The 21,212-nt window shown below is 29.2% G+C and overlaps 2 protein-coding genes across 2 annotated transcripts in view; one reads left to right on the forward strand and one right to left on the reverse strand.

Moving 5' to 3' along the window:
• LOC114130507 (growth hormone secretagogue receptor type 1-like) overlaps window positions 1-8,401 on the forward strand; it is a 164,167-nt gene extending 155,766 nt beyond the window's left edge. The window contains exon 4 of the mRNA XM_050196924.1: window positions 333-8,401. Coding sequence (XP_050052881.1) covers window positions 333-1,167 — 835 coding nt within the window. The 3' untranslated portion in view covers window positions 1,168-8,401. The remainder of the gene's footprint in view (window positions 1-332) is intronic.
• An 866-nt stretch (window positions 8,402-9,267) lies between these two features.
• On the reverse strand, window positions 9,268-20,568 carry LOC114127518 (G protein-coupled receptor kinase 2). The gene is made up of 14 exons (XM_027991779.2): window positions 19,183-20,568; window positions 15,597-15,692; window positions 15,399-15,514; window positions 15,251-15,328; window positions 14,986-15,176; window positions 14,665-14,869; window positions 14,414-14,560; window positions 13,908-14,082; window positions 13,712-13,827; window positions 12,808-12,900; window positions 12,016-12,159; window positions 11,808-11,945; window positions 11,358-11,483; window positions 9,268-11,234 (listed from the first exon to the last, which is right to left on the reverse strand). Exons 1-14 carry the CDS (start codon window positions 19,232-19,234, stop codon window positions 11,145-11,147), a joined length of 1,767 nt encoding a protein of 588 aa, XP_027847580.1. The 5' UTR covers window positions 19,235-20,568; the 3' UTR covers window positions 9,268-11,144.
• Between the last annotated feature and the right edge of the window lie 644 nt (window positions 20,569-21,212).

Here is a 21,212-nt window from a genome sequence, read left to right on the forward strand (position 1 = left end):
ATATATTATTTTATTTTCGAAAACGTCCAAATGTAGTGAAATCTCTACTGACGGACACTTCCAAATAGTGTAAAAAATTTAAGCGACCCGTGTATAATATTATATATTGTGTCATCTCTTATGCAGCACTTAAAATAACGTTTTCGGACGATAATAATAATATATACCTATTAACCAGTGACACCCAAACACTATAAATGACGTTACGCTGCTACAGCTATTATATTATATGTCATTTTATTACGACACGACGTACTAATCTTCGACGCGCACGCGCGCGTGCCATGTCGGTCGCGCGCGCGCGCACGCGTGTTTTTTCTTTGTGTTCGCAGCCCCATGCTCAGGCTACCCGACTACCACTGGGAAGAGTACGTGGACGGTACGCTGGTGCCGGTGTGCCGTACCGAGGCGTTCACCGTGTGGCCGGTACTGTTTTTCGTCGGCACCATATCGGTGTTCTTCGTGGTGCCGCTGTTCGTGCTGTCCATACTGTACGTGATCATCGCCCGACACCTGATGGCCAACCCGGGAACGGTGGCGCCCAACACCAACCGGGCGGCGCTCCGGTACCGCCGGCAGGTGGTGCTCATGCTGGGCACCGTGGTCGTGTCCTTCTTCATGTGCCTGCTGCCGTTCCGGGCGCTCATCCTGTGGATCATCCTGGCGCCGCCCGACTACAACATCATGGAGCTGCTGGGCGTCAAGAACTTCTACCTGTTGCTGTTCTTCAGCCGCATCATGTTGTACATAAACTCGGCGCTCAACCCCATCCTGTACAACCTCATGTCGTCCAAGTTCCGGGACGGGTTCCGGCGGCTGTGCGGCCTGCGCCGCGGCCCGTGGGCCAACCGGCACCTGGGCCGCAAGGGCACGGTGACGACGACCTCGGCGCACGCGGGCGGCTCGGCCACCGGCGGCACGACCACGACCACCACCACGGCCACGTCGAGCGTGAAGAGCGACGGGGGCGGCAACGACCGGGCCACCGCGGCGGCCACGGCCAACATGTACGCCCGGATGAAGCGCAACGGCGTCACCGTCGTTTCGGCCGTCGACCGGAGTGACCGGACGGCCGGAGGCCGGCGCATCATCAACCGGTTGAACGACATCACCGCGGCGGGAATGCTGAAACTCCATCAGCCGTCGCCGCACGAGAGTTACGTCTGATGTGCACTCAGCTAAAATTATAATAATATAATATAATATAATTAAATATAGTCATCGCCATAATAAAATAGATCTGAACTGCTTATTAAAATAATAATATTATATTCGTTGTGATATAAATGTATAAATATTGTGTGTTTGTGTGTGTGTGTATGTTTGTGAGTGTGTGAGTGTGATAAAAAGTTTGGTCGGAAATCTGGTAACATTTTTATAAGGGTAAAGGGTACCTATGTATTGCAAAATTCTTTTTAATTTTTCTATTATTTTTTTTCTATTAACGAGCATTTAAAATCACAAAAAATGAAAATTATTTTATACGTGAAACTCCATAAGTTTTTCGATTTTTAATACCTAAGATGTTTATTTTTAAGTAAAAACAATTTCTATGGTATAAAAGTCAGAACACTGCGGTAGAAGAGTTCGATCGTAACCCCTCTGATGATTTATAGCGATGAAATTTCCTACCACAAAGTATTCGTAGTAGACAACGAGAAGTATTTTTTATGTTAAAACAATTATTTAAATATTTAAGTATTCAATCACACTTTTTTTTATTATTATCATAAGTCTACCTATACTCTGTTCACGTCAAGAATCGTAGTTGGTGGCTAACTATAAACTTTAGATTTACTGATGATGGTTACTCGGTAGGGATAAACAAACAGGTGTTGCCTGACCACCACTGACTACGTTTCATAACTTGAGTAAAATACATTCACATCATTATCTATGAACAAGATTCATAAATTTTAAATATCAAAATTATTTTTTCAATCGTTTTAAGGGGGCCAATTTTGGGGGGTTAGACTACCTTACCAGCAACTCTCAACCACGATTTTCGCCAATCGATCGAAATCGTATAATTTTTTTTTTTTTTTTTGGTGTTTTAACGGTATTCAGTGTTTGCATATGAAACGACTGTTCTTGGACCAAAATAATATTTCTATAAAGATTTCATTCTTCGATTTTAATTTTTATTGCCCCATACACGAAATTAATAGTTTAAAATTAAAAATAAGATAATATTGTATTTAATCGTAATCTACCTACTCGATTTATAGTTATAGACACTAAAAAGAACTATAGTACAACAAACTGTCGACTATATAAAATGATAAACTATAATTATTCTTGTTTAATTCAATTTTTGTATTGGGTCTATAATAAGATGATACCAAAATACCAAAATAGATATGTTGGTTTCTATATAGTTCGTGTCACTAGTTATACATATTCGCAATTCACATCTAAATTTTCCTTTATTTGTAACGACCCTGGAGTATTGTAATCGACTTCGATGTAAAAGACCCTCTCACGGATATTGTATACCTAAGTAGTATTCATCATGAAATAAACCTATTTAAAATCATAATGATGTAATATATCGTAGGCAGGCCGACTATCTATTCAGTATTCAAGATAGTCGATTAACGTGATAGTTAAACATAATATAATAGGTAAACTAATACATTGTTGCTAATAGTTGTTGTATAATATAATAACAATAATAATACTATCTACTCTAAGCATGTTTAAATTTAATGGGTCGACAAATATTATACCAATACCATTATGACCGATATAACCGAAATTGTCACAGTCACACAACAAAACATTGTGTTGATATAAGCCTTACGATATATCTATGTACAACTTGAATTATATTATAGCATAGATGTAAATATATAATATAATACCTATCTACTACACAGTAAACCCGACAAGACATCACCTCTGTTCATTATTGCCCCCCCCCCCAAAAAAACTCTTTCGAGTATCGTCTTTTTTAAATTTTACGCCACATATCACGCCGTTACATATCTCCGGTCGATTTTTTCTTTCGATAATTTTTATCCATTTCTATCCATTTTTATTGATTTGTATCTTTGTACCTATATACTTAAAACTATACTATATCCTATAACAATAACACGCGTGTATTTAGAATACTATAATATGTAATTTAGTGTAATACATGAACGAACCTCCCCACTCCCCAGACCCTCGTCGCACAAATCGCACGTACCTATCGATCAAAAAATAATAATACTTCTGTAACTTATAAGTACCTAAATGCAAACACGTTTGTAGGAGGGTTGGATTCAATCTCTTTCCTCGGTAAATTTAAAAAAAAAAATTATATACCTATATATTTTAAATAGACGTGATATCCACATAGACCATAAAGTTTGTTATAAAGATCGATGTCAAACACTATTATAATAACGTCATCATAACAATAAATTTACAATATTTTGTGTATCAAAGATAATAATATTTAATGTTTTTCCTTATGGACCATCTCCCTTGCCCCCAAAAATGGTTTTTTATTTTGTATATGCGTGCTCGATAATGTACACGAGTCTATATATTACAAATACTACGACAAAATATTTCCGAGGTGTTATGCGTTTAAACATAATGTATAGATTATTCCGACCGGTACCTACGATAAAATTGTAAAATATATATATTGATGGTACCTACTACATAATATTGTATTGCGTAATTTTACAACGCATTGTGAATTGCGATGCAATGATTTTTTTTCCGGTCGTAATATAGGTAAAAATTTTCTGTTTCCGTTTTGATATATAACAATTCACAACACAAAATATTATTCATAGGTATTGAATTTAAATAGATTTTTTTTATGGTACTTATTTATAATTATTTAATACATTTTAATATTGCCTGTAATTGTGTGCTCGTGACTCAGAACAATCGAAACACGCATATACCATAAATTCGAATTTCGAATAGTTTTCAAACTTCATAATATTTTTATTTAAAATGTATATTTACTCGAACGGTCCGAGGAGTTACATAGTTACCTACACTATTTAGTATTTGATAAATTATTATATAGGTAGATGTATGAAGTACACAAACAGTATAATTTCAAAATAAATCAATTTTTAAACGGCCAACGGTCGTTTTCCGAAGTTTATATAAATTATTTACAAAAACAATAAGAAAATTAGTATTTACTTCTACATTTTTATTTTACGTAAAAAAATAGTAATAATTTAATTTTTCGTTTAATAATTGTTTTAAGACTTTCTACATGCTTTATTTCTACGGTTGATAATGATATACTGTAATAATACTTGTATAATTATACAAATATTTTTGTACGAATGAAAAAATGGATGGTACGTAAAAATCGTACTCCGTAAGTAATGAATAACGTTCTAAAACCAAAGATAATTATTATAGTCTCACACTATAGAAAACTTGATAAATAATATAAACTATTATGCGGTGTGAAATGTATAATATATATATTTTATAAAAGTCTGATTTTCGTCGAGTCTGTGAACAATGATGATATATCAATACATCGTTGTACGTTGTACGCGCGTCTTTATTACGACGTTTAGTTATATATTTAAACGGATTATTTTGTACATTTATATCGGTGTTAAACTGTAAAAAAAAAATAAAATAAATAATAAAATTCCCAAAACGGTTTGCGTTTCATATAATATACTCGACCTGGGCGTATCCAAGTCAATTAATCGGATTATCTACCTAAAATAATTTAAACTCGTACGTATGCTTTATACACACGCGCAGTGCGCACACTATACAAGCACCTACGCTTATTATATCGTTATCCCTTAACCGCTGGACAAAAAACGCTATGATTAAAGCACGCCGAGAGTGTGCAGTTACCTGTTCTGTGATTAAAGTTTAGAAGAATTACTTACTTACAATGATATTTCCACAAAGCTTTTTTTTTTTTTAATATAATTATTAAAAAATACTATCGAATATCTGACCTGTTTTATACCACGTTTTATAGGCACTGATAACAAATTGACAAATATAAAAAAGTATAAAAGTGTTAGTCGATCACAAATAACATTTAAATTTAATTAAATTATGCTCTTCAGAATAGTATATGAGGATGATTAGTTATATTTTTTTTTCATCGTAGCTAAAATTCCAAAATTATCTAACTCGGAGTAGACCACTACGGTGCCAGAGACTCGTCGACAATGATCATATTACGTTTTTATTTTTATCATACCAAGAGTAATTAATTTCATTAAATACGTTCATAATATACAATATCTCATCGTTTAACATTACAAATTTATTGGATATTCAGATAATCGGATGCATATTTATTGCAATCCATCAATTTTAAAATATAGATTTAATGATTTTAAAACTTATAATCATTAACTATTTTCGTCCGACATTACCTACATACGTATAATTATAATACCATGTCATTTTATTATTATAAAAACGAGTTTTTCATAGCCCAAAACTATGGTAAAATTGGATGATTTTAAAATATTATTATTATTTTTAGGATAAATTTCCCTAAAAACTCAGTTTCTTTAGGTTTTTTGGAATTTAGATCCTAATTATGGGGTTCGTCATATTGATGTAAAGAATCCCAAAATAATAATCACATGCACGTGCTTTTGTGGATGTGTGTGTCTGTGTGTGTGTGTGACCTCTGGTGCTTAAAAAAAAAAAAAAAGTAGCTAGCTATTATATAGTTAATACTAAATAATATTATGAACACTAGACAATTATTAATAAGTATCTATGTATACATCTGTTAAAATATATTATATATATATATATAGAATATGTATAATTTTAATATAATGTCATCCTAAATACCATATATTTTAGACTGTAGTAACCTATACCTATACCAAAACCTAACTACATATGTAATTTTATCATTACGTTTTTTATAGTTCCTTATTATTTGTATGTTTGTGTGTGTGTGTGTGTATGTTGTGTTATAATTAATCAATAATAATTTATATTATTATAAAATAATATGTATACCTATTATAATATAATATTCTATATGTACATTTATATAATACGTGATCGGTGCGCGGGTAAATACCTATAAGGGGAATAAGTCAATTTATCGATTATTTTATAAGGTATATTGTTGTAATTCTACTTTAGGTACTTACCTATACGGTACCTATCTAAAACTGTACTAGTTTTTATCATTGTATTGTATTATTATTTTTGGTATTGAATTAGCCATAAACAATATTAAAACCATTTTACTATTATATTATAATAATCAAACAAGAAACGAGACGTTCCATTTCCTGAAAAATAGCAATGTTTGACTCATTCTCTTTGATAATTCTAGTTTTCGTATTTGTTCATGTTCAAAGCATATTTTTATTTTTCATCGCTATAATTACATCATTATGTTATACTAGCAATGCTCTTCTCAACAATTATACCGTGTAATATTACAGAGAAAATATATATTCTAATGGTAAAATTGTATTACCTACCTACTCAAACATATATAACGTTTATATACATGATTTTCATGCATTTTATATTATGTTTGAGATATTTCTAATTTTATTTTCATTTTTAAAGTTTAGTATATAGATAGCATGCATTGGATTTATATTATAAATGTGCCTAATATTATATAATGACTATAAATAATACAATTTATTTGTATGTGTTAATAATTTAAAAAATTATTTCATTTTATATAAAAACGTTTAAAAAAATTAAAAGCTTACACACAAGAAATATTTTATGCGAGGTAAACAAATTACAATTATAGATCGTTTGATTTGTCTGTATAATGATACAAGCTGAAATCGGGGTTTTGAGAAAGCATTTTCTATCAAACACAGTGTGGAAATTACCGCACTGAAAAATGAAAAAAAAGCTGTTAATGAACAACACATACATCTAGGTACTACTCCTTTTTATCCGCACACCGACAAATAACATAGGTAATATTTATAAGTATGTATAGTATAATGTATTATGTATACAGGATAATTTACCAAAAATGATCACTACCCTCATTTTTTCTTCGACAATGCAGTTGACAAAATTTGATTTCTAAACATAAAGGTATACTATGACCATACTCGTATTATTAGAGTATACCTTAAACCACAATTAAACATTTTCTTAAACCTGTGGAGATATAAACTTCTTTTTTTCTATTTTATTTAAATAATTTAATGGACAATTTTTTTTTGAAAATGTTGACATATCAAAACCGAAATTTAAACGAGTATTTTTTTGAGATTTAACCTAGTGTCGGTATTAAGGATGATAAGTCTACCTACCTAATAATGCGTGTGGGAGGATATGAAGGCTCATAGTGAGCTTAAAATTATTGTAATTGATATTAATATAGTATAAACTTATTAGTAATTATAATTTGAAAAAATGGTCAGGTATAATAAACAATAACTAGATTAAACTAGGTACCTATACCTATTTAAAATTTATTTTATAAGACGATTTTTAAGAACCATTACCTTTTCATACATACATTTTTATACTGAAATTCTGCACGTTCAAATATTGAATTAGGTTTATCAATTAATTTGAAAAACAGAAGTTCATATCACCCAGAATAGATACTCATCCTTAAATAAAAGGTACACAAAATAAATGAATAAATAAAAATAAATTCAAAATATGGTTGTAATATTTAAAAATTCCAAGAATCAGAATTTTATTTGAATAATTAAACACCTAGTATCAAACAAAAAATGGGGGTACGAGTATACCTTAACGATGTATAACTTTTGTAAATAATATTTAACACATATGTGATACAACAAATCGTTTGCAAAATAATTTATATACCAACACAGTATACACTATAATATTATATTATAATATATATATTATCTATTAGGTAATTAAAAAGTGACAACCGAAAAAACATAATATTATTAAATTATATTCCTTTATCTAAGTTTTATTTTATGTATTTATTTATTTTTTTAATTATAAGAAGTACCAATAATATTATAATGCTGCAATACGTGCTTTTTTTTATTCATTCATTGTTGTATTATTATTATTATTATTATTTTATTTTTAAAATGTATTTTTTACTTTTTACCGATTTATACCTTTGATTTAATGTGCGTACAAATTTTACCAAAGTCAATATATTATTATAGGTTATATAGTTATTACTATTATATAAATTATTATATTGTATACCTAATACCTACCTACTTAAGTATCAACATACGTATGACAGAACAATAAACTGAATAAACTACAGATATTTCTTTGTTGAAATATAAACCTATGCTTAACTTATTTAGAAACACAAAAAGTTTATATAATAGATAATGTACCTATGTAATCATATATGACAGCAGAAGAGTACAGATTATTGAATACAGTTGCTATCAATAGGTGCCTATGTACTCATTGACGTTTATTTGAATAATGGTTATTATTTTTTTTTAAATAATTTTTGGTTTTTAATAAAGAGATAAAATTTCAACGAAAACAGTAGATGTTAAATTTCCTATTTTTACAGGAAGTTAGTCTAGTGAACATAGATCACAATGAGTAACTCAATAATAATAAATTACTTCTCTTTGTATGAACGGAATTAATATATTTTTATCTCTTAGTTCAACAATAAAAAATCTGCGTTCTAATACATCACCATTTTTCAGCATAAACCATGGATCTTCGATCCTACGTCTATAATTACTGTTATTTACTGGTTGATTTTCTTTTTCAGAATTTGTGGTATAAAAACTATGAGAGTTAGCTGTTGTATTAGGTTCAATACGGCGATCACCTAGTAAAATCTATAAATAGTAGATCACAGCGGACCCGGTAGATCACACGCTTTACCAATGCCAACTCCATTTATAATTATTTTCATATATTTTCTTACACAATAATTTTTTTATATTAAGTGCAATATATATAGCCCTATAGATGTCGAGTGAAGCCTTCTATTAAAGGCCTTTTAAAAATTTACCAACCTGTTATGATGACAATAAATAGAAGAACAAGAGTAGTTTCGGTAAATGGCAGTTTGAAGCCAAACCAATCGTTTGAAAAAAAAACGATTGGAGCTAATCTCAAAAAACACTTATATTATGATTAATGACATTTTCACAAGTTTATATTATTTGAATATAGGTACTTCAACTTAATTTAACAGTTATTTAAAATTACTCAAATTGTTTTATCAGAACCATATTTGATAAAAATTTAAATATTTCTACTATCATATTATTATTATATTTGTTCAAATACTAAAAAAAAAACAATAATAATAAATACTCACATTAATGCTTTATACACGTCTATATTGAAAAAAAAAAAATTACAAATTTTAAGCGAATATATTGTTGAATTTTATAAAGTACTAGAATTGAAATTGGAAAATAATTTTAACAAACAATGTACTATTTTTTTATAATATTATATATTGTACAATTAAAATTATGTAGACAACAAATAAATAAAATTAATAAATAATAATAAACTAATACAGTTTGTTATGAATAGTTTTTGCATCACAGCTTTATAGTCATGAAAAAAAAAAAATTATATAGTAATTGTTATGAGGACTAGGACCTTTATTTTTATAAATTTTTTTTCTTTTATGTAGAAAATAAATTGTATAAAATGTTATATAAACGCTATACAAGCAGTAACTACTTCAGTCATTCAAAATTGATTTTTACATACATACATGACGTATATATATTTATATATAATATATTATGTGTACCTACATATAGATAATAATTATTAATAATAATTTATATATTTGCACAAAAAAATAATGCAAACCATTTTTTGGGCTGCCTTATTAGAATATATATAAATTTCTATATAATCTATAGATACTATTCAGTATTTATGTTTATAATATTATATAACTTAGACATCTAATATTTAAATATTAAAAATTAACTAGATAAATTTAAAAGGTTAGGTAATTGTCATTACCTATGTTTGGGCAAGTTTTTTGTTTCAATATTATATATATATATATATTATACATATATAAAGTGGCAAGAGTCAGCAAAACATTAACTAATCAGCTGCCTGTTAGAGGTATATCCGTTTTTATATTTATTGCGATTGTTTTTGTTGCTACACGCGATTTTTTAACCTTAAATACATAATAATTAAAAGTTTTATAATTGCTATAATATTCAAACTTAGATTTAAAACAAATGTATTTTAGTTTTAAGTTGTAATCAATTATTTATGGAAGACTAAAAAAAGTAACTATACAGAATAATGAAATATGTGTACATTAACTTATTATTTTGACCATTCAAAGAAGACCTTAATGTTAAGTAAACTTTATACATGGTAGCTAGAAAAATGTTTTCTTCCAATTTGTACTTTATATATCGATTGTTAACAGTAAAAGTATTATGGTTTAAAATTAAGTAATTAATAATAAAATTTAAAACCAAGTGGGAAGACAAAGAAATCGACATTTTGTAGCATTTTAAGTAGGTTAAAATTTGAGTGGCCACATTACAGCCATATTTATGCGTATTTTAGTTTGATTAAACAATGTTTAAAATTAAAGTTAATTATAAATTTAAAAATAAAATCAATTAACAATATCACTTTATCAACAGCCTAAGTAATTATGTTATAAATTTCAAAAAAAAAAAAATAAAATAAAATATCATCAATGTACTAGTCAGTAAATCCATCAGAATTACAAATTGCCATGCAATAATAAAAAAAATCAACATAAAATAACACATAATAAGATGTAAAAAAAAAATCATTAAACAAATTCCAATATGGAGATTTTGTGTATGACAAATCGTAATGAGATTTTTTAGCTTCCTGACTAAAACATTTGAATAGATATTGTTTAGTAGACATTGTTAAAGAAAAAAAACAATGAAGATTGAATGTATTAGATTAAAAGGGTACAAAAAACTTTTAACCTTGTTTATTATTGCAAATATTCATGTTTCATTGTTTTTAATTTCTTTTGTCATAAATCTTTGATTAATAATTTTTTAATTTAAAGTTTTTGTAAGAAAATAAAAATGAATTATTACAAATATATTTGAACAGATTTTGTCAATTTATAGGTTTTAGGGAGAAAAAAATTAAAGGATTGTAGGATCAGTGGTAATGTATTAAATCACCTAGACTCTAAACTCTATAGATGTGATATTCCATCAACTTGAGATTTCGTCGGCAATTTTATTTTTATTAAGAAAACATTGATCCTTAATAGGAACTGGCTTTGATCTAGCTGATTGTGTTTTCTAAAACAAAATAAATTCAAATATTAGTATGCTTTATGACTAATTTTTAATAGAATCATCAAAAGCATAAAAATTTTTAGTTCTTAGATATAAATAAATTTAATTTAATGATAGTAAACTTACTCTTCTACTAAATGGAAAACAGCCAGTCTTTTCAGGTTCTGGCTTTAAATCTAAAATTAAATCAGGTGATCTCGTTTTATTTGGCCCAAATACATTAAGTTCTTTATAGCAACCAGTTTCGATCATCTAATACAAGACAAATAATTATATATTAGTTAACCAATAAACATTTAAACTAATATTTATATATTGTTAATAAAATACATGTGAAATCATTTATCTTTATTAAACAGTTGAATAAAATAACAAAATTATACTCATTACATAACTTAGTAGTTTAGTATTACAATATTGACTAACTTATTGCACTTTTTTTTTCCAATAAACCAGATTATAAAAAATATTTTTAACTTAGATAAATAATTTTTGCTTGAGGAGAAAATTTGATTAAATATAAAATAAATATCGAACAAATACATTCAGTTCAGATGTTCAAAATCAAAAACATACTTCATTTTGCCACGGTATAGACACTGAGCCTGTGTTGAATTTTGTATAAAATGTATCATCTGTGGCATCTAAATTCACTCCTTTTACAGTGGAGAACTGCTCTATATCTAATACATCCTTGGCATAAACAGCATGGGGCTATAATAAAACATATACCATTTTTAATGAGATAATAGAATTAATAAAAATATAAAGTAATAAACCATACATCTGGTAGAAATGGAGGATCTTCTACACCGGCTTCAAGTCTTTTCCAGTTAATGGTCTTAAAAAAATCATGCTGTTTCACTTCTCTAGCACCATAACGACCATAATGACAACCAAGTCTTGATTTTGGAGACTTTTTCAATAGCTAAAAATTAAATTTTTTTAAATTAAAACATATTAAGTTTTTAAAATTGCCTATTAATGTTTATCTAAAATTTTAAAAGGTTTTAAAAGGTATTAAAATTCTTAAAATATTAATTAACCAATGGGAAATGTGTTGTTAATACCTAACATTATAGAGATAAATGTACTACATTCAATAAAAGAACTGTACTGTGCAGTAGCTAATTTACATATGCGACAGTCGGGCAATGATAATCCATCATCTCGCCAAGTCTACGATCTGTACATCTGTTATAATATAATGCACCAGCACAAATTTAAGCACATTCTAAATAAAATATAATTCTTACATTAAATAAATAATTTAGAAAAACTGATCACTATTAAATAATTTAAATCATATAATAATTCTTTTTTAATATAGAATATATATATTTTTAACAGAGCTCGTATAGTTCCATAAATACAATAACAATTCATTTAGAATATCAAACTATTAACAAAATAAAAATAAAAATTTGAAATTAAATTACTTAAAAAAAAAATAAAATTTTCTACAATTGAGTAATACATTCAAAATATAAATAAGTATTACAGTTTATTTTCAATATTTATTAATAATTGAATTTGTCGTGTTACTTAATATAATAGTAATGATTGATGGTCATACTTGTTTACACAGTAATTTAGCTTCTTCGGTAAATTTATGAGAGTATTTTTCTTGTTCTTCTTTTACTCTTCGATCAACAACTTCACGTTTAACCTGTTAATTGACATTTTGATTATTAATATTTAAACATGATCCTAAGGAATAAAATATACATTTATACTATAACCTACTCTAAAAAGAACCTATTGTAAATATTATAACATTAGTTCAGATATTTATAACAGACTTAACAGTTAAAACTATATTTATATTTATAATATATAAATATGATATCTAGTTTATAGACGCATACTCCAAAACCCAATAAGATTTAGGTATGGGTACTTTTTTTATGTATTCAGAATTATTCAGAAATATCCACAAAAACCATTAAACTATCACAGTCACATGTATCAGTCACGGTATCTACTATCACAAACATACAAATAGCATTTTTTTTAAATATGTATAACAAGTCCATGGAGATTTAGTAATTGTGTATCATCAGCCTCCGATAGCTGAACACTATATGCATATTTTTATCATTTAACTTGTGACACTAAAGCCAACTAGGCAGTGTTAAAGCGTACACAATGTCACGCTTATGAATATTTATAGTAAAAATAATGATTCAGTATAAACATTAAAAAAATAAATAAAATATATTCTACGCTCACATTGTTCACGCTTATATGAACAGGTTTTATAACAAAGGCCATACCTGTAAGCATACCATAATGTTCATAATATTTTATTTTATACCTACCATTATCCAAGTTTAATAGGCATTTATTTTTCTTCCTTCGTTAGTACAAAATAAAACATTTATTCCTTAATTATAGGTACTATTTATACTTATAGATATCTATATTAATTAAATTTACTTATTCACATTAAATAGTGAGAAGTATACATTTAATCTTACTTTTTCTTTTCGAGCTCTAAATGGAGCTTGACCTTCAATCATCTCAAATACTAAACATCCAAAGCTAAACCAATCTGTACTATATGTATACTTTTCATTATCAATTACTTCTGGTGCTATAAGATAAAAAGAATAATAAAATTATTATTTTAATTAGCAAATACATATTATAATTAACAAATTAATTTTTATTTACCCATATAACCAACAGTGCCTACTCTTCCTCTGACTGATTCACCTTCAGGAATCTCCATTGCTAAACCTAAATCAGATATACGAACATGCCCTGCATCATCCAAAAGTATATTTTCAGGTTTACAATCCCTGTATACTATGCCTTGAACATGTAAATGTTCTAATCCACATAATACCTGTAATGAAATTAATTAATTAGTGTTTTTATACAAGTATAAACTGTACACAGTCAGTGCATAAAATAATGTTACTTTATGATATAAAATAATCATTTTATTATACACTAGTGACAATTAATTAATACCATAAAAATAGACATATTGTATTTTTTAAAGCCATGTTTTAAATTTAATAATCAATTATTTACTCAAGAACAATAAAATAATATTTGATTATGACTTAGGTAGTCTTAAACAAAAATAACGTTTTAACAGTTTTAAAGAAAACAATATTTTGAACTTAAATATACTTAATTTTTTTCACAATAAATTAAATCGAAAAAATTACCTCAGCAGCATAGAATCGTGCTCTTGAAATTTCAAAACCAGGTTCTGAGCCCATGTTATAAATATGAAATTTTAAATCTCCACCATTCATAATAGTTAATACTAAACATAGTGCATCTTTTGTCTCATAAGCATATGCTAAACTAACCTAAAATCAAACAAAATAATATGAATATTTAAAAACTTATTAATTCATAAATTAAATGTATAAATAATATTTTTCAAATAAATTGTAAATAAATATAAACATACCACAAATTTAGAATTAATTTTTTGTAAGATTTGTTTTTCAATTAAAACCATTGCTTCACCTTTTCGTTTTTTAATACGTTTCTTTTCCAATTTTTTACAAGCATACATCTTGCCAGTTGCTCTGACTTGACACGCACAAACTTCTCCAAAACCACCTTTACCAAGTACTCTGTACATGCGGAATGTTTTGTATGTAACTGTTTGCCTGAAAAAAAAAATAGCATAAATAAAAATTATCACCAAGCTTAGATATTATCCATGTTATAACACTTATATTTACAACACTACACTTTTCATTACATAATTAAAATACATACACACCTTTCTAACCACTTCCATTGTAAAAACCTATGAAAATACATTGAAGATTCAAATAAACTAAATGGACGACCGGCTAAGAACGTTTTCACGGCAGTTGAGCAATCAGTAAATAACTCTCTATGAGCAGAGTCTAACTGGTGCCGACATCTAACTATCATGTCTTCACTTAGTACGTCCACTGCATTAACTGCCTAATACCAAAAACAGTTAGTTTTTAATAATCATATACAAATAATCAAAATTAAATAATGATTTATATACTTACGTCTCTTCTTATATATCTATCATAAAGTATTTTTGCTAGTTCTAATCTATTTTCATCAGATTCTATTTCATATTTTTCCTGTTAATAATAAATAATAACAAGAACATTAAATTATATAAAAATGTAATTTATTTTGATTTTCACTTACAATAGAATCTAAAAATACATTGTAACGATGAAATTCTTGTCGTTCTTCTTCGCAAAATTGAAGAAAAAGTAACCGGCCAATTGGTTGTTGATCAATAACATAGCTGTATTTCATATCTAAAACATAAATAATTTTTTTAAATTATAATAATATATTCAAGTTTAAATTAATTTTCAACTTTTGAATCTAATAACTTACCTATTAGTGGTTTAAAATCAACACACTGAGATATATGTGGGAATTGTAGGATTTTTTTCCATTTTTTACTTTTCCCTTTATTGCTATCTGTACCACCTAAAAATAAAAACAAATATAACAATTAGAGAAAGTAAGTCAATAGGTATATTGTTTAAATTAAAAATGCAATGATTTGATTAAAATACATTTCTAAACAATTTGATCAAACAATGATTATTTTAACAATTGCTTAAATATTATGTTTTATTTGTAACACTTAAAAAAATTTTATACAAGTTTTAATATGAGGAATATTATAAATTATATCTGTCTATAAAATATTTCTATACAATTCACTACATTATAATAAAGATTCAATTTTTTCCACAAATTATAACTGTTAAAATGTACAGATGGTAACCTCAATAATAGACAATGAAAGGAATTTAAAGATGATTGTTTGAAATTAACAAATAATACTAAAGGTACTAGCTTCCTATTCTTTCATGCATTATAAGTACCTGTAATCTCATCACTATTATTGTAGTAATGACAATTAAAGATTGTTTAATGTTGGCATCAGACTAAGCTAGTTTACACTTATTTAACTTATTCAATTACAAACAATTAATATAAATAAAAATACCTGTACAATAAATTCTGTTTTAAAAGTATAACTTGCCTACTTTTAATTAAAATTCATAATATTTATTTAATGTGCCAAAAAATATTACAAAACAAACTATGATCAGACCTATTGGCTTAACATTTAAAACCTCGTTTAAAACTAAACAAAAATAAGTGATATCAAAAACTAACTTAAAACATTTATTTAAATTAAAAATAAGAAACAATCCTAAATGTCATTAAATTTAAAAATATAAACTGCTAAAAATAATATCAATAACTTAAAAGGTCCAGATACAAAAAAAAGTTTTATTGTCTGAATTATCAAACAAACAAATATTGATAAAACTTAAAATAGGACAACTAACTTACAATAAAAATTACAAAATGTCCATAATAATAACATAATAATTATTTCATATTATCTCTTATTCGATGAGTTATCCAGTGAAATGCAACTGTAAATAACAGCAAACAATACATTTAACTTGAACTTTAATGGCAACTATAATCTATAATTACACAAACTCAAATGAAATACAATGTACCTACTTAATAATTACTTCGAACAATATTTCATTTCAGTTTATCAACATTAATCAATACGATACTCAATACTAAGAAATTAATATTAATGATACACAAGTACTAAGACAATACCAATACTATGGATAAATACTATTACTTCTTAACAATAATTTTTTTTTCAAAATAATTTGTGACCATTTATAATAAATGATTCTAGATATAAATACCTACACATCATTGAATATTCAGAGAAATAGAAATACAAAAATAGTTGCTCACATTTTTTAAATGCATGCTCTTAATCCTCATATTCCTAACAGGACTTTATTTGCATCCATCTCATAATAGGTCAAATGTAACTATCTAATAAATAGTATTACAATTGTAGAACTTATGCAAATTAACTAAAACGTTTATGGATTCACAACATATGACCAACTCTGGAAGTATTTTAAATAGTTTTTATATAAATTAAAAAGTAAACTAATTAAATGATATAACTACAGAAAGTTTAATTAATATCCTTCAAACACACATCTGTTATTACATAAGTTTAGGTATATTAAATTAAAACTACTTGAAATATTGTTTCTCACTTTGAAATTAAATTGTTTGAAAACAATTTTACACTACCCTACCAACATAGGTATGACTATATTCAACGAGCAACATCAATAAATTAATTTAATATCTACCTAAGGATAAAAAGAATAATGCAATCATTGCAATAAAATCATTAAAAAAAAAAAACTTAAAATGTACTCACTAACAGTCATTAACTATCAAAAACTTTTCAAATTCTTTGTGATATAATAAAAGGGAGTACCTCCGATATAATATAATATTATATATTATTTCCTACCTATTGATTGGCATTCATTACAAATTATAAACTAATTCTATATATATAAATACCCGTCATATACAATGTTTGTGAGTACCTACCTACAAAATATTTATGGGTAAAATAGTAATAGGTATGCACTACTGGTAAACAAATATTTTTCTAATAAAACAACAATTAAAATATTTATAAATGAGTTATTAGTACAAAATAGACTATTATTAAATAATAGGTAATAAATAAACAGAACTGTAGCAACGATAAGAAAATAAATATAATCAAATACTAGTAATAAATAGGTAGTTCAATAATCTCATAATATTTAGTGTTAAACTAAAGAATATTCAATACCTAAATTTTATAGCATAATAATATCATGACAAATTAAGGATATTCAATTTAAATAAAAAAAAAAATAGATAATAAAACTAAATTTTACTTTAACCTATATTATTTATGCTCGTGAATCTATCTACCTATTAGACAAAATTTTTAACATTCTGATCATTGATAATTTTAAATAATTTAAAAATAAAATCAATAAATAATTTGTACCACTATCACTTTGAGTTTAGAGTAATAATATTATGTTTGACACTAAATAGGTATTGTATTAGGTAATGCATCACACACATTGGAAATTGATATAATAGTGACAAATATTTACAAATGTGTCAGATTGTAGTAAGTAGTACCTACCTACCTACCTACCCACCAATTTAACATATTTTTAGACAGTACAATATCAATATTTATATTCGTTTTAAAGAACAAAAGAGTATGCAAATAATTACTCTTTCAACTAACTAATACAACAACACACAGCAAACCCAATTAATAGAAAAGTCTCGATAGGTACCTAATATCAGAACATTATTGAACATTTTTGCAGTACAAACCATCTAAAGAAAATGGATTAAGAAACAATAGTAGGTATTGTACAAAAACGATGTGGTAGACAAAATTATACCGGAAATAGATAAAGAGTGCGCTAGCCGTTTATGATACTGTTTGAGACGCTGTACAGCCACCGTAAAATTAAGTCTGCTTAGAGCGATGGGACGGTTATCGAGACAATGGAAGACCTTGGACAGATGATGTACCTAACCAGAGATTTGTGAATTAGTTTGAAAACATTGCCGTGGTACCTACATGCACTTTATACATAACAGTATTATGCGTTCGTATGAACATTACACATGACATGCATATAGGTGTGAGTACCTGTACAATATATATATATATAGGTCAAAGGGGTCGTCTAAAACCGTTGGATTGGTGATAGGCGTGGCGGAATGGTGTTAAGTGGGCAAGGGGTTTAGGTGAATGGAAAACCTCCCCCCAAAAAAGATGGTCGTAAAACCTTTACTCGTCCCGAAATTTGTACCCCTAGATAACGCGCGCCCCTAACCGCCTCTGCACAACACCAATTTGCGAGAGGAGTGCCTCACAGTCACACAACCCGGACGATTGCCGTCGATTCTGATTCGGCAACCCAAAAATAACCCACCAAACTCTCCCAAAGAACACACGTCTACATCCAAAAAAAAAAATAAAAAACAGTGACTATATGACTATTGTCTATTTTAGTATTGTTATGGTACTCGCCTTCTCTTGCTTTGAGGTACACGGTATTGGCAACAATGTTTTCTAATTCCATCAGTTCCAGTTTGGCTGATTTCCGGATGCCCGGGCTGACGTCCACCACTTCCCATCAATGACACCGTTAACCGTTTTTGACGTCTTCGTGTCCGCGCGCCGCCAATGTCTGTGCTCGTGTGTACAAACCGTCAGCGAACTTACGATAGGTAATAATAACGTTTGTATTATTATTACGTGTGAGCGTGTGCGCGTGCGAGTCGTACGTGTGCGTGTGAGTATGTTGCGCGCGCGACCGACGAAATCTTCCGGTTTGCGTGTTGATTTTTTTTTTTTTTACCTCGCTTCGCTCACCTCCTCCACTTGCCGCGGTTGAAAATAATTTTTTTTTCTTTTTTTGCCCGTAAACGCCAAACGGACACACGCACACGGCAACGGCGATATTGTGCGCTCGAGTTTTTCGTATTAAATTTACGATTTCACGTCGTTATCACGATTCACCGAACGAGACGTAACGACGAGTGGTGTAACGAAGACGGCAAATCGGCGGTCGGTTACCAATAGCCTATTGCTCGAGATACGCGTCGACGGCGACGGCGGCACGACTAGCGGCGGCAGGTACAACGCGTTCGAGAAAAGACGTGTGCACCTACCTACCTACCTGTCTGCCCGCAGCCTACTTACTACTACTACGGCCACTACTACTACTACAGTACTACAGTACTACTACTACTACTACGAGTAGTACGCGGTTGCCTATATTATAACAATACGAGACTATGACGATAGTGCGATGACGACGACGGTGATGATGATGATAATAATGATTTAAAAACGAACGACGATAATAATAATATTTTAATATAATAATAAATTATATTATATTATATTATAATAATAATAATAATAATAATAATAACGATAATATTAGGTATATTACTTATTATATAAAAATATTAAATAGCGGTTAATAGCGGTCGGCGATTGATAACAGTATTTTTATCGTGTTATATATATATGTGTATTTTTTTTTGTTATTTACGAACACTGGTACGGCCGAGTCGGCGGCGGCGGCTGTGTATTATATTATAATATCACGACGACGATTTCCTCCGCCCCGCGCGCGCGAGAGACAGACTACCAACGAACAGTGCACGCGTTCACGTCGTCGACGCTAGTGTGCCCGCGCGCTTCGCGTACCCGGTTCCTAGCTTGCTGGTGCTGCCGCCGCCACAGATCGCCGAGTGTGCGCGCGCGCCCGTCGCGGTCCGATTGCGGCCGTAGGCGCAAAACATCGAACTGTGTTCTCCGGCGCGTTCGTAATGTTGTACGCGGCCGTGTAGTGCCCCGTTCCGTAGTAACCGGCCGCCGCCGGCGGTTACGCCGCCCGCCCGTCCGCGGGGAGGTGGCCCGCCCTCCGTTCGTTTCGGCGCTCGTTCGTCGTCGTCCGGCGACAGTGCGCGCGCAATCCGCGGGCGATGCTGCCTGCCGCGCGCGCGTTTCTCGCTTTCGGTAGGTACTCTCGCGCGGCCGCGCCGATGGCCCTTAAAACGCGCGCGGAGGATCGACTTTTCGCGATGTACGATACCGCGCGCGTACCTATACGAGCGCCGTGCCAGCGGACGTGGGCGTTGGTTTGGGGGGGGGGGCACGCGCGTTTTGGGATTCGCCGTTTTGTAATGCGACAATAATATATATATAGGTACTATTATCGTATTAATAATGATAATAATAATAATACGATAATTATTATTATTGGTACCTATCACCGCGAAATCACGAGTCGCTTTGTCGATTTTTTTTTTTCGAATTTTTTCATCTATTCCAATAAAACGACTCGTTAATATTATTATAATCTTTACAACTACTGTAAAGTTGAAACTTGAAAGAAAAAAGAATAATTTATAAAAGTGCTTACAGAAATTAATAAAATACAAATACTTAATTAGATTTGTAAAATATTACATGACGTACACAATTTACAACACGATTTGACTCGAGATTAAAGTTAATCTATAATTTAGAAGTCATTTATAAAC

The sequence above is a fragment of the Aphis gossypii genome, chromosome 1 (genome assembly GCF_020184175.1).
Source record: "Aphis gossypii isolate Hap1 chromosome 1, ASM2018417v2, whole genome shotgun sequence".
Classification (NCBI taxonomy): Eukaryota; Metazoa; Arthropoda; class Insecta; order Hemiptera; family Aphididae; genus Aphis; species Aphis gossypii.

Bases quoted from the DNA above. Each gene is read 5' to 3' on its own strand.
- LOC114127518 (XM_027991779.2), bottom strand. From the start codon at position 19,234: ATGGAATTAGAAAACATTGTTGCCAATACCGTGTACCTCAAAGCAAGA. The intron at 15,329-15,398 runs GTAAGTGAAAAT...TATTATTAACAG, and splicing joins ATGTATTTTTAGATTCTATT to GAAAAATATGAAATAGAATC. The intron at 11,484-11,807 runs GTATGTTTTTGA...GTCTTGTATTAG, and splicing joins CTATACCGTGGCAAAATGAA to ATGATCGAAACTGGTTGCTA.